The sequence below is a fragment of the Neltuma alba genome, unplaced genomic scaffold, assembly GCF_004799145.2.
Source record: "Neltuma alba isolate B1F8T4 unplaced genomic scaffold, ASM479914v2 tig00012912_pilon, whole genome shotgun sequence".
NCBI classification, from domain to species: domain Eukaryota; kingdom Viridiplantae; phylum Streptophyta; class Magnoliopsida; order Fabales; family Fabaceae; genus Neltuma; species Neltuma alba.
In genome coordinates this window covers 98261-114113 of record NW_021637281.1, presented here as the reverse complement: position 1 = coordinate 114113, position 15853 = coordinate 98261, and the positions used below count along the sequence as shown (strand labels likewise).

Sequence of the window (15853 nt, the reverse complement as noted above, 5' to 3'; positions counted from 1 at the left end):
AATTTCAATTAAGGACCTTAAGCGCCTCGGGCGCCGTTGCGTTTCTCGATCACCGCTATAAATTCAGGGATTCAGATTCAACTTCAACCTGTGAGAAATGGCGACCTTGGCTCCTAAGCACTTCTTCTCTGCATCGTCATCTTCTTCTTCTTTCCCTTCAACTTCAACGAAACACCTGCCCGTCCTATTTTCTTCAATCTCGAAGAAGGCTGTTCATTCACCCGGTATTCGGATATCCAGCTCCATCTCCAATCCATGCGGACCAAGCGCAAAACCAGCACGCGCATCTTCCGTTACTGGCCCCACGACCACCGCCTCCCAGCCGGAAGCTTTCGTTTCCCGATTTGCCCCTGACGAGCCCAGGAAAGGCGCTGATATCCTCGTTGAAGCTCTTGAGCGCCAAGGCGTTACCGATGTCTTTGCCTACCCCGGCGGTGCTTCAATGGAGATCCATCAAGCGCTTACGCGTTCTAATGTTATCAGTAACGTCCTTCCGCGCCACGAGCAAGGCGGCGTTTTCGCCGCCGAGGGATACGCGCGCTCATCCGGCCTTCCCGGAGTCTGCATCGCCACCTCCGGTCCTGGCGCCACCAATCTGGTCAGTGGTCTCGCTGACGCACTGCTTGATAGCGTACCTCTGATCGCCATAACAGGGCAAGTCCCTCGGAGGATGATTGGTACTGATGCGTTCCAGGAGACGCCCATTGTTGAGGTAACAAGATCGATCACGAAGCATAATTATCTTGTTCTCGATGTAGACGATATTCCTAGGATTGTGAATGAGGCGTTCTTCTTAGCTACTTCTGGCAGACCAGGCCCAATATTAATCGACGTGCCAAAAGATATACAGCAACAGCTTGCGATTCCTAACTGGGACCAACCGATTAAGCTGCCGGGATACACGGCGAGGCTTCCCAAGTCGCCGGATTGGAACCTTTTAGAGCAGATTGTGAGGTTGATATTGGACTCCAAGAAGCCGGTTCTGTATGTTGGCGGTGGTTGCATGAACTCAAGCGAAGAACTGAGGCGATTTGTGGAACTCACCGGAATCCCTGTTGCTAGTACTTTAATGGGTCTAGGAGTATATCCCGTTGCTGACGAACATTCCCTCCAAATGCTTGGAATGCATGGGACAGTGTACGCTAATTATGCCATTGATAAAAGTGATCTGTTGCTTGCATTTGGGGTAAGGTTTGATGATCGGGTGACAGGAAAGCTTGAAGCCTTCGCTAGTCGTGCTAAAATCGTTCATATAGACATTGATTCAGCTGAGATTGGAAAAAACAAGCAGCCCCACGTGTCCATTTGTGCAGATTTGAAGTTGGCTTTGAAGGCCATTAATCAGATGCTAGAGAGCAAAGGAATCAAAGATAAAGTTGATTTTCAAGCTTGGAGAGAGGAGCTGGGCGAGCAAAAACGCAAATTCCCATTAAGTTACAAGACATTTGAGAAAGAAATTTCTCCTCAGTATGCCATTCAGGTTTTGGATGAACTGACAAATGGAGAAGCAATAATAAGTACTGGAGTAGGACAGCACCAGATGTGGGCGGCTCAATTTTACAAATACAAGAGACCTAGACAGTGGTTAACATCAGGGGGTCTTGGGGCTATGGGTTTTGGATTGCCTGCTGCGATTGGGGCTGCTGTGGCTAACCCAAACACTCTCGTAGTGGACATTGATGGCGATGGAAGTTTCATAATGAATGTTCAGGAGCTTGCCACTATAAAGGTGGAGAATCTCCCAATTAAGATACTGTTGTTGAACAATCAACACTTGGGCATGGTTGTTCAGTGGGAGGATCGGTTTTATAAATCTAATAGAGCTCACACATATCTGGGAAACCCATCAAAGGAGACTGAGATCTTCCCAAACATGTTGAAGTTTGCTGAAGCTTGCGGCGTGCCAGCAGCTCGAGTGACCCAGAAAGAGGACCTTAGAGCAGCAATTCAGAAAATGTTGGATACTCCTGGCCCCTATCTTCTTGATGTTGTTGTTCCCCATCAAGAGCATGTCCTGCCTATGATCCCTAGTAATGGAACCTTCAATGATCTGATAACAGAGGGTGATGGCAGAAGCAGAACATCTAAGTAATTTCGTGAACCATATAAGATATCTTACTTTTCTTTTCGTTTGCCTTTTTTTGGTTATATCGTAGTATCTTACCTAGGAAATATGATATACATGGTATTATAAATGTTGGCATCAGAGACTAAGAGTTTCCGTACCATTCTGCCAGTTTGGCATCGTTCTTTTGGTTGATTTTATGTGTATGCTTCGTTTGTTTTCTACCGCATGTTTGCGTTTAAAAGTAGCATGTGATTGTGGTACGGATTCTCAGGTAAATAATGTATTTACGGACCTCCTATGTGGGGAAGTTGAATTATCCATATCGTTTGATGTATTATGCGTATCAGGACTGTGGAAAAATTATCTTCCTTTATGTTCTTGGAAATTTGATCTTTTGAAATGGGTTAATACAAATTTTGGCCTCTAAAATTTGTCTTCGTTTTGATTTTGATTCTTCAAATTCTAAATTATGGGTTTTGATCTTTCAAGTTTCTTTTCATTCATAATATTAATCTTTATAATCTAATAAAATTTTGAATCATTTTATCTTTTGAGGGACCAAAACTTTTGGTTTGAAATTTGAGGGATGAAAACTAAAATAAAGATAAATTTAAAAAACCAAAAATTATATTAATCTTTTTGAAACCAGAAGTTCACGTATTGTTTGGAAAAGTGCGTTGTCTAGTAGTTTATCTCGTTTGCGTCCTCATTGAGATCGCCACTAACGTTACTTCCTCCTCCATTGCCATCACTCGACCCACTTTCACCATCGCTCGACTCGTTCGCTCTCATCGCTCTCCCACCGAGTTTAGAAGTGATAGAATGGAAAATTTCTTGTTGGGAGTGTTTGGTTGACGCTCAACACTCGTCTTCTCTTCTCTTAAAAAGGGATGGTGTAAATTCTATTTCCTAAAGAACAAACAGGAAGAAAAAAAGGGGTTCCTTACTGAGCAGAGAGCATTAATTTGTTAAAATTTAAGGGGGGAAAAAGGAGTAGAAGAATTAAAAGGGTTAGTTGGGTTTTGTATTAGTTTTTAAGAAATGATTTTACAATATACCAGATAAGTATGTTAGATGCACTTACAAAAATACTAGATAAACCAAAAATATTTTAGGAATAATGTGTTTAAATATTTTGGAAGTATCCGCGAAAGAGCATTTATCACCTGAAATTTTTTGGCTTTTTATATGTTTTAAAAGTTTTATTTTGTAATATTTCTGCTCTGATTTATTGACAGTCAAATTTAATAGTAAATAATAGTAAAAATATTTTTGTTATACAACTAAATTTTCAGGATTATAAGGGTAAAAAAAGAAAAAAGCTTCCAAATATAAAACTTTCAAATATTGTCTCTTCCTCTGTAAATGTCAAACATTTTCGTGATATTTAAGTAGTTTATCCCAATATCTGAAGATGTTACTCCTTACTAGGACTTGAAACTTGAAACCTAGAGTAGAAGATAGTTAAAGAGATATTTCTATATAAATCAAACTATAATTTTAAAAATAATTTTATAAAATATAAAATAAATATATGAAAAGAATTTTATCTTGATTTAAATATAAACACTTTTTAAGAATATTGTTAATGACTTAATTCCCGGGTGAAGGCCAACTGGGTGGGGTACATGATGCGTCAGCAGTGACGTCATGCCGTGGCATTGCCACATGGTAGCCCGCCATCCTGCAACCGAAGGCCAGCTAGATGTTTTTTTGATTTTCCTGGGACATGAAGATGGTTAAAAGCGTAACAATCGCCTACTACCTTCTGTGTCTATAAGTAGTCTCTAGTCATATCATGGCAATTAAACAAGAGTGGTTAACGAGTTTAAATAAGAATAATGTTAAAAAAATTTAATTAATCATGACATAATCTAAATATCATCCATCTTTTTCCAACAAATGTCGTATGGAACCACTATAAGAGTATTTGATACCCCTCGTTCGTGGGTTTAGCTAGTAAAAGGGTTGGACACGTTCACTGATATGGTATGTTCAATCGTAGAGCATGTCGCGACACTAAGGGAGGCATTTCCAAAGCCAAAGCTTCCAGCCTATAAATCCCAGTTTAAGCTACAATGTTGGGCAGGATGCGCTGGTGTCAAGAGTTAAGTGTCCTGTTTTTAGATTGTTAGTGAATCAAATCCCTTTCCTAAAATTTTATTCACCAGAAAAAACAAAGTAATCAGCACTTGTTTGGCCTGATCCGGTGATTGATGCCTCGCCAAGAATATCGATCGTTTTCTTTTTCTTTTTCTTTTTTTGCTAAAGTATGGGTATCCTTCTGTTGGAGGCAATCCTATTTGAGACACTGTTGGGTACTAAATGTGTACACTTCTCTAAATGGAGATTCAAACCTTAGTTCGTCATATTGCGAGAGACTAGCCCTTTCTACTAGATCTAATCTCTTAACGGGGCTTTGTTTTCTTTGTTGTTGGTATGCTCACAGATTCTTTCATAGGCTTTGATGTTTTTTGGCCTTTTGTGCTTCTACTCATCCAAGCCACATGTGATCCCCAACACACCAAAAAAAAAAAAAAAACGCACGCACGCAGCTGTAAGAAGTGAATAAAAATCTTGCGTTGATATTTTGTTTAAGGGCAAATGACAATTCAAAATTTTATTAAAAAAAGTTGATATTAAATCGAGACCTCATCATAATTTAAATTAAGTACTTATTTTAGCATGTTTTAATACTGAAAATATTTGAAAGAGTTTGTTATAACATTTGAAGTTTTTAAAAATATATTCACATATTTAATAGGAGAAAATCATGCTGAAATTTTTTTTTTTTAAGCATTCTAAGTTCTCGGGCCATTTTGATCATCGTAATTTAAAATTTTCAAGATTATAAATATTAATTGCTCTTGGGATTCTAATCATAAAATTTGTTTTATAATATAAATTACATTACAAAATAAGTGTTATGTTTAAAATAAAAAAATATAGTTAAATGTTATTGGGTAGGCATAGTTGAAAAAATTTTAGACCCGACCGTGCGTAGCCTTTTTCTATATCAAGCTCAGCAGCCCATGGGCGATCAGTCATGGCCTTTTGCTTGGTTTCCCCAGGACCAGATGGGCAATACAAATTGAGAAATAGGGAAGCATAAAATTAAATAATAATTTTAAAATAAACAAACTAAATGAGTAAAATATAGTTAATGTTATGAAATTAACCAACAATGAAAGTAGATTGGAGAAGAGAAGTAGACAAGAAAATGAGAGAATGATATTGCATTCCTTCACTTGCTTCACTTACCTCACAATACAATGACATGCCTTATTTATAGGCATAGTCTCACACATAAGTTACATTTGTACTTAAATGATAGATAGTGGATAATAAACCATATGAATATGAGTGGGGGGAGTTACAAGATTAAAGGCATAGTGGAAAGGTAATGGAGTAGTGGAAGATTAATGCCTAGTGGAAGTAGTGGGAGTTGATGATGAAGTTGAGAGGAAGAGGAAGAGGAAGAAGAGGAGATGGACATCCACATGTTATAATATTCATAACACTCCCCCTTGGATGTCCATTATATAATATATGTGCCTCGTTAAAAACTTCAACTAGGAAAAACCCTGTGGGATAAAAACCTAGTAGAAGAAAAAGAGTACACATTCACTGATACACTATTTGATGCTACCTCATTAAAAACCTTGCTAGGAAAACCCAATGGGAAAAAACCATAGACAAGGAAAAAAGAGTACAGCGTTTATTAACTCCCCCTCCTGATAACATCAATTGATATCCTTGAGTCTGTGACATTCGATATCATGAACAAACTTTTTAAATATTGTAATAGGAAGTGACTTGATGAACAAATCTGCTAGATTTTTATTCGAATGAATTTGCTGGATATATCTTTCACCATCTTTTGAATATTGTGAGATAAATACTCCATTTGGAATTACCAGCATGTAAATCAGAAAAGAATCTAGAATTCTATTCCAATGTTTTGGTGAAGAACTATATCTTACCAGTAAGTTAACAGCAAATGATATGTGATGTCATGCATGACTGATAAGATATGATATAGTACTTCTGAATCTATGATTTGGTATTTCTGGACCAAGTAGTTCTTCGTCACCTTCTCAAAATATATAAAGTTCTTTATTCACCTCCACAAATCTCACAACTATCAAAGTATATAATGGATATGATTTATCCATATAAAAACACTTTAAGGCCTTTCTTGTATCAATTATTTGATACACAAAAATTTTCATTTCTCAAGTATTCAATTTGCAATCCGAAACAAAACTTTGTTCTTTTCAAACCCTTCATTTCAAATTCTTTCTTTAAGCAATCCATAGCTTTTGTAAGCTCTTCAGGAGTTCTAATAATGTCATCAACATAAACAATTATAGCAAACTCACTTTCAGATCTCTTCATAAAAATATATGGGCAAATTGGATCATTTTTATATCATTTTTTCAACCGATATTTACTTAGTCGGTTATACCACATACACCCTGATTGCTTCTGGCAACTTATTTAACTTAATCTTTGTTCTCAAGAACTTAAATTATATGCTTATGGCAAGTGAAATTCTTTAGGGAATTTCATATATTTTGATTCAAAACTATAAAATGGATCATACATACTGAAATTATTTTAATCTTCATAATATTTTATATACTGAAAGATTTTCTTATATATGCTCCTGGCATATTTTTGATCCTTCAAGGATTATCATGTAAATTTCACTATTCATGTCCTCATCCATGGGTCATAATAATATCTAACAAGTACATTTCATAATTGCCAAACTATTCAAATATGTAAAATTATATCCACTACAAAATAATATGTTTCATCATAATCATTTGTGAAAATCTATATTTTCACATAAACGTCCATATTTATAGAAACTTTATATTTCATGTGTTGGGACTACAGGCCCATTTTCACATATTGAAATGATATTTTCATCACATCCTTTTCCTTTTCCTTTTCTTCTTGGCCAAATTTATATTACTTTGTATGATAGATCTATATGTAAGATCCTCTTTTTATCATGTGATATTCTTATGAAAAATCATTGTCGACAACCTTACATTTTCGATTCCATTTTTTCTTTTGTGACATAACTTGTTGAGATCTCTTTCTTCCTTTTCAGGTACCTGAACCTCTTCTGGGGTTTTATAATTAGTTATGTATTGACACTCTTCTAGAGTAGATGCCTCCTCAATACAACTTCTAAGTTGTATGCTCCTCTTTATTCAAGATATTTATATTGGAACCGATTAACCTCTCATGCTTCTGGCATGTCTTAATATTCAAAATAATTGGAGCATTTTTAGCTGGAATATGAGATTTAAAAATTTTCATTCAAGTCAGTAAAATATTTTGTAATATTTCATGAATGCAATTTTGATGAACTTCTGGTCCATAGTAATATATTTGAGGATCTATATTTAATAGTAATAATGCATTCCATGCATTCTCTTTTCCAGCTACTCAATTTCTCCCCCTCATGTTAGGAAAACTTTGTCAAATAACAGTCAACTAATTATGTAGTATAAGTCTCCTAAATCCATTTGCTTCTTTTAGGAACATTATTTTGTTCCATTTAAAAACAAACAAGAAGAAGGAGGTTCTTACCCAACATATCCCAACTTTCTTTAAATATCCATCTATGTACATTGTGGTAGATTGGTAAGAATAAATATTGTACATTTCAATCTTTAGATGGAAAATATCTTACTCCTGACCAAAAGCCAATTTCATTGGGAGAATTTTGTTGCCTTGATGTCTATAAGTGCTGTAATATATCAAATATGCCAACACTAAAATGGAAAAATTTGTTCTCATAAATATTGATCAAGCTATTCACGGAGGCATTAACAAATGATTTTGCTAGATCAATTTGTTAAGCAGGCTTTTCAACATTAAAAGCCTAATATATAAATTCACTAGCATCTTTGAAATCAAGTTTTGAGAATCACATAGTCTGGAAATATTTATCTAAATAATCTTGCAAACTTCAGGTTGCAAATTAATATCAATCACACATCTTACCATTTTATATAGATGCATCTATCAAATATTAAATATTTGTATGGCTTATGTGCTTCTAAATGGGCCCATATATATTTCCAGAGATATAGTGATTCATTCGAAAACAAAACATAACTAGTAATATTTTATAATCAATTTTCTTTGAGAACAAGCAGCACATACGGATTCTTAAAAATGTTGGCTATTCGGAAGAATCTTCTGGTTCTTCAATGGATATTAATACATAATCTTCAATAATTATATAGTTTAAGATGATCAAACAAGTCATGCCAACAATAAATCTAATTATATCAGTAAACTTCTGGTTTACTGTATCATGTTTCGTTACCAATAATAAACTTTTCAATATAATATATGATTGATGATATCCATTTATGAAATTGATATGAAAAATATATCCAATATCAACTCATATTTGTATTTCAATAGTTTTTCCCCTCAAGATTGAGTCATTCAAATATGATTCATTTATTCATATATTTCATAAATAGCTGCTAGTATAAAATAGGTTAAAACCAATAACCTATCTTGTGCTTGGAAGCCTAAGTACTTCCTAGTTTATATATAGTTATGGACTTTGATCCAATTATACTATAACATTTACACTCTTTGGAGAACCAAAGCTGTGATATAGATCTATGGGTCATATTTTTCACTATCAATACTTTGTCTGCTCATAAAGAAAAATCAGTATTAGTTCTTCTGAAACTATATTAATACTATTACATCTAGTTCTTCAGGAACTATATAATTTAAGAGGAATATGAAAGACAACTCAAAATATGAAGGGGGAGTGTGAAAGACAACTCTATTTCAATATATTATTAACATAATAACAAATAATTATGAGTATCATAGATTTAACTTACAAGACACATAGAAAACACACAAAAATGATGGAGAACATTTAAAATGAACTTTTAAAAGTAAAGTACTTAACGTTCAAAACTTTTCAATATTGATCAGCGTACTATATACATTTAAAATATTCAAAACTAATATTGAATCAGATCATATAAATAAGATATAAATAAACAAAATATAACTAGTAACTCTTGAGTCTATTTGATCTATTTAGTTTTATATCACACACTTATCAATATTACAATATCAAATTCTTATAACATTTGTTTCTCACAAATCACAATAAATTTAAAGACCAATAAAAATTAAACATTATACACATAGCCTTCTAGGCATATACTTATATGTTTTCTATTTTTATATATACTTTGGATATCTATCTTTCTTCACAACTTACTGCCTTTAGGCATTAAAATTAGCTTCGATATTTTCATAATATCACATGGTCTTTTTGATTCCACAACCATTTTTCTTTAACATTTGCTTTTCAATGAACTAATACATATTTGTCTATATGACTTCTGGTCATATTATAACAGTTGTTAATAATTTTATCATATTGATCATAGGGCCATTACTAATTCTGCTATTATGATTCAATAGTCAAGTCCCAAGATTATTGCCCTTTTAGTTATCAGTTCCACTGATACAATGTTATCATATTCTTTATCACTCTTATGGATATATTCCTTGCTTTCAATAGCATATCATCATTTTTCTCAAATATGAGTCTTCCGGACTATAACAAAATTTTCAGAACTACAAAGTTCTTTTGTATCGTGAGGTTTTAACCATCAATCTTCAAGACTTTGATATACATTATCAAATTGTGACAGTCTTGTCATGCCATCTGTTACTACCACAAGATGGTCTTTTATCAAATAATTATCAAAACGTGATGTGGCTTCTGGCCATCTAATCACAAAATCAAGAATATAATGGCTATTAGCCATTCATTTATATGTTTAACATTCTACTTTCCAAGACAACAATTAACCAATATCAGAGATGATAATCATATATAGTAATTTTATAGATAAACAAAAACATCATAGCAAATCAATAAGTCTTAAGGATAGTAGGATTATAAAAATATAAGAAAAGTAAGAAATAAAAATTTTCATATCTCAATACGATAAATAAAATATTTGGTTGCCAATGAATCAGTATGGTTAAGATGCAAAACCATCATTTCCTCTAAATAAATTGGAGAAATCTTACCAAACTGTTCGGATCAAACTATCTTCATTCAACGAACAAAACTTCAACGTGTATCAACTAGGAGCCATGGATTCTGATGGTAGAGTCTCGTGTTGATAACGTGTTATGAAATAGAACAAAAAATGAAACCACAAAAGTAGAAAGATGAAGACAAGAGAATGAGATTGAAGAGATACAAAAGCAATCTCATTCTCTTGTCTTCATCTTTTTACTTTTGTGGTTTCATTTTTGGTTCTATTTCATAACAGTTAATAGAATTTCTCAAGTCAATCTCTCCTCTTTCCATCCCGTCCTTTTCTCATCTCTTGTTTTCTAATAGTTAAATTGACACATTTAAATGATTCATTTTTTTGCTAAAAAATGATTCGTATTTTACTTATTTTAAAACTTATTTATAAAATATTTTAAATTTTTAAATTTATTTGTAAACAATTGAACATTAAATTTTAATAATTTTGAATTTATTATTTATTTATTTATTTTATAATTTAAAATTTTAGTAATGCTTTTAAAAAATTAAAATATAAACCTTGAAATATTAATCTAAAAATTAGAAAAAGAAGAAGGGGTTGAATGAAAAAGGAAAAGAAAAGACTCCTTTTTCGGGAATAGACCATTTTCCCGCTTGTGTATGTGTATAAATTTGGCAGTAAACCTCGTAAATACAATATATACAATAAAAACACGTTTTTATGAATCACAATAAAAATTATCTTAAAATTTAAAATGTATTAACTTGTTTGAAGTATAATTTTTCCCCCCAAAAATTTGATGGAGACACATGGAATATAAACCACAAACACTTGAAGATAACTTGCCCTTAATTTGTCACTTTGGGATTACTCCAAAAATTAACCGAATTAATGTAATATAGTGCACAATCTTGGTCGTATTCACTTTAAGGAGCCGAAAATAAAATTAAATCATAGTAAATAATTGCAAGTAATCTAAACTATAAAAGGAATTTTTGATTTTGAAAAATTGCTAATTAAATATCTTGAATTAAATTGAAATTAAAATACCCTTTTTTTTATATATAAAAATGATTGAAATAAATGAAGATAAAAGAAATGAAAATGAAACACACGAATAACAATGATAATAATCAATCCTCCAATTCAACAACGCAGGCAATCATCACTCTAAAAGATACGAGAGTTAAAACAATGAATTAAGAATTATAATTAAGTTTTTAATCCAACAACCGAGCTATCTGGAATTGTCACAAAATATTTTCTCAAAATTTTAATTTACTAACTGCAACCAGAATAGTGAAATGGAATTAAGGATACTAAAAATCAATGCTTAATTAAACTCTTAAATCCAAAACAATAGAATTAAAATTAGCAAGAGACGATATGATCTAAAATTCCAAGCCACCTTAAAAAATCACAATATATTAATTCTAAAATCAATGCAAATGTCATAACCACAACATTATAGTTGAAATCAAAACTATAACAGCCCAATATCAAATGCTAAGCAATAATTCAGTCACAGTAATCTCCACAGATAATCAGATTTAACAATACAAAATTTTCCAATAATTAGAATAATTATCCTAAGACCTAGGAATTGTTAAACAATTATTGGACAGAAAATTAAAGTAACTAAAACTCCCCTTTCATGATCCGAATTCCTGTCATTATTGTTGAATTAGAGAATTACATAGCTGTAGCCACGATTAGTCGTGAAAAATGCCGCCATATTCAGAACTTTGCTACAGGATCCCATGGAAGAACACTGTTCACGCTGAATCCCTTCCTCCCCCTCTGCTGTAGCTGTTCGTGCCCATGAGAAGAAGAAGGTGAAAGCACCATCGCTCACTGGTCCTCCTTTGGTTGCTCACGCTCTGTTGCTGTCGCTCTCTATTTTTTTGTTTTCTCTCCACGCTTTGCTCCTTGTGCTTCTCCTCCACCAGCTCGTCTCTCTGTTTCACGCCGCCAATGAAGACGATGAATAGTGCTTCCCCGGCGTGTTGCGTCTTCCGCCCCCTTTAGATGATGATTATTAGTATATTACTCCTCCGGTCCTTATTATAAGATCCCATTTGACTTTTTATTTGGTCCTAATTATAAGACCCCAATCCATTTTGTCTCTTATATTTATGTATTTTTTCCAAGATAATCCTCTAATGATGATAGTTTTAGCCAATATACTTAATTAGTAAGGATATTTTAAGAATGATAACACTTATTTATTATAAATAACCAACTTAACTTACTTTTTTAATTTCCTCAAATAAATCAATTGGGTCTTATAATTAGAACCGGAGGAGTAGTATATTAGGTTGGGACAAAACGTCCCCTTATTATTTTTTTTTCTTTTTTTTTAATTTTTTTTTAATTTTTGAATCTTTCAAGAACCTACAAGTAAAATTTAAAGATAAAGTAGCATTAATTGTTTTTAAAAATCAATTAATCATAATTAAACTAAAATATAATAATTTTACCTCTATAAAATAATAATTCAAAATAAAATATATTAAATAAATTAATAGGCAATTGGAACTAAAAAAACTAATTAAATTAATAAAACTCATATAAAAAAAATCAAAATTTATAAAAATAATTGAGTCTGTAATTTCAAGGACCTTCAGCGTCTCGGGCGCCGTTGCGTTTCTCGATCACCCCTATAAATTCAGGGATTCAGATTCAACTTCGACCTGTGAGAAATGGCGACCTTGGCTCCTAAACACTTCTTCTCTGCATCGTCATCTTCTTCTCCTTCTTTCCCTTCAACTTCAACGAAACACCTGCCCGTTCATTCAATCTCGAAGAAGGCTGTTCATTCACCTGGTATTCGGATATCCAGCTCCATCTCCAATCCATGCGGACCAAGCGCAAAACCAGCACGCGCATCTTCCGTTACTGGCCCCACGACCACCGCCTCCCAGCCGGAAGCTTTCGTTTCCCGATTTGCCCCTGACGAGCCCAGGAAAGGCGCTGATATCCTCGTTGAAGCTCTTGAGCGCCAAGGCGTTACCGATGTCTTTGCCTACCCCGGCGGTGCTTCAATGGAGATCCATCAAGCGCTTACGCGTTCTAATGTTATCAGTAACGTCCTTCCGCGCCACGAGCAAGGCGGCGTTTTCGCCGCCGAGGGATACGCGCGCTCATCCGGCCTTCCCGGAGTCTGCATCGCCACCTCCGGTCCTGGCGCCACCAATCTGGTCAGTGGTCTCGCTGACGCACTGCTTGATAGCGTACCTCTGATCGCCATAACAGGGCAAGTCCCTCGGAGGATGATTGGTACTGATGCGTTCCAGGAGACGCCCATTGTTGAGGTAACAAGATCGATCACGAAGCATAATTATCTTGTTCTCGATGTAGACGATATTCCTAGGATTGTGAATGAGGCGTTCTTCTTAGCTACTTCTGGCAGACCAGGCCCAATATTAATCGACGTGCCAAAAGATATACAGCAACAGCTTGCGATTCCTAACTGGGACCAACCGATTAAGCTGCCGGGATACACGGCGAGGCTTCCCAAGTCGCCGGATTGGAACCTTTAGAGCAGATTGTGAGGTTGATATTGGACTCCAAGAAGCCGGTTCTGTATGTTGGCGGTGGTTGCATGAACTCAAGCGAAGAACTGAGGCGATTTGTGGAACTCACCGGAATCCCTGTTGCTAGTACTTTAATGGGTCTAGGAGTATATCCCGTTGCTGACGAACATTCCCTCCAAATGCTTGGAATGCATGGGACAGTGTACGCTAATTATGCCATTGATAAAAGTGATCTGTTGCTTGCATTTGGGGTAAGGTTTGATGATCGGGTGACAGGAAAGCTTGAAGCCTTCGCTAGTCGTGCTAAAATCGTTCATATAGACATTGATTCAGCTGAGATTGGCAAAAACAAGCAGCCCCACGTGTCCATTTGTGCAGATTTGAAGTTGGCTTTGAAGGCCATTAATCAGATGCTAGAGAGCAAAGGAATCAAAGATAAAGTTGATTTTCAAGCTTGGAGAGAGGAGCTGGGCGAGCAAAAACGCAAATTCCCATTAAGTTACAAGACATTTGAGAAAGAAATTTCTCCTCAGTATGCCATTCAGGTTTTGGATGAACTGACAAATGGAGAAGCAATAATAAGTACTGGAGTAGGACAGCACCAGATGTGGGCGGCTCAATTTTACAAATACAAGAGACCTAGACAGTGGTTAACATCAGGGGGTCTTGGGGCTATGGGTTTTGGATTGCCTGCTGCGATTGGGGCTGCTGTGGCTAACCCAAACACTCTCGTAGTGGACATTGATGGCGATGGAAGTTTCATAATGAATGTTCAGGAGCTTGCCACTATAAAGGTGGAGAATCTCCCAGTTAAGATACTGTTGTTGAACAATCAACACTTGGGCATGGTTGTTCAGTTGGAGGATCGGTTTTATAAATCTAATAGAGCTCACACATATATGGGAAACCCATCTAAGGAGACTGAGATCTTCCCAAACATGTTGAAGTTTGCTGAAGCTTGCGGCGTGCCAGCAGCTCGAGTGACCCAGAAAGAGGACCTTAGAGCAGCAATTCAGAAAATGTTGGATACTCCTGGCCCCTATCTTCTTGATGTTGTTGTTCCCCATCAAGAGCATGTCCTGCCCATGATCCCTAGTAATGGAACCTTCAATGATCTGATAACAGAGGGTGATGGCAGAAGCAGAACATCTAAGTAATTTCGTGAGCCATATAAGATATCTTACTTTTCTTTTCGTTTGCTTTTTTTTGGTTATATCGTAGTATCTTACCTAGGAAATATGATATACATGGTATTATAAATGTTGGCATCAGAGACTAAGAGTTTCCGTACTATTCTGCCAGTTTGGCATCGTTCTTTTGGTTGATTTTATGTGTATGCTTCGTTTGTTTTCTACCGCATGTTTGCGTTTAAAAGTAGCATGTGATTGTGGTACGGATTCTCAGGTAAATAATGTATTTACGGACCTCCTATGTGGGGAAGCTGAATTATCCATATCGTTTGATGTAATATGCGTACCAGGACCGTGGAAAAATTATCTTCCTTTATGTTCTTGGAAATTTGATATTTTGAAATGGGTTAATACAAATTTTGACCCTGAAATTTGCTTTCATTTTGGTTTTGATTCCTCAAATTTTAAATTATGGGTTTTGATCTCTTAAGTTTCTTTTCATTCATAATATTGATATTTATAATCTAATAAAATTTTGGGTCATTTTACTTCTTAAGGGACCAAAACTAAAATAAAGACAAATATAAAGGATAAAAAATTATATTAATCTTTTTGAAATCAAAAGTACGCGTATTGTTTGGAAAATTGAATTTTATATGCACCCTGTGACCGAATATGTTTCACTATGTGTGTGTTTTAACTAAACATCAAGGTTCAGGATTGTGTGGTACGTGCAGATGATATGCTGCTATAATTTTTTCTCACGTGGTGCTTGTTTAGAATCATTTAAATAAATACTTATAAGCATGTTTTACATAAGAAGAAATAATATTTTTCTCATATATTGATCATGTATTCTTTAATTTACAATTAAAAAGCTGTCTTATGAACAGCTTGTATTCACCCGCAAAACCTTACAAAATTTAAATTAAAAACAATAGAAAGAAAACCTTAAAAAAAAAAAAAAAGAAGAAGAAGAAAGAAAACCCCTTGTGGTGGATGATGCCGAGAAGATGTCAGGAAAGCTATGGCAAA

At 34.6% G+C, this 15853-nt stretch overlaps 1 protein-coding gene across 1 annotated transcript; it reads left to right on the top strand.

Annotated features, from left to right (window-relative positions):
- LOC114732449 (acetolactate synthase 2, chloroplastic-like) lies at nucleotides 1–15141 on the top strand. The gene is given in 3 exon segments (XM_028919729.1): nucleotides 1–208; nucleotides 12963–13680; nucleotides 13683–15141. Coding segments are annotated over 3 exon segments (1992 nt in total). The 5' UTR covers nucleotides 1–97; the 3' UTR covers nucleotides 14846–15141.
- Nucleotides 15142–15853: the final 712 nt, after the last annotated feature.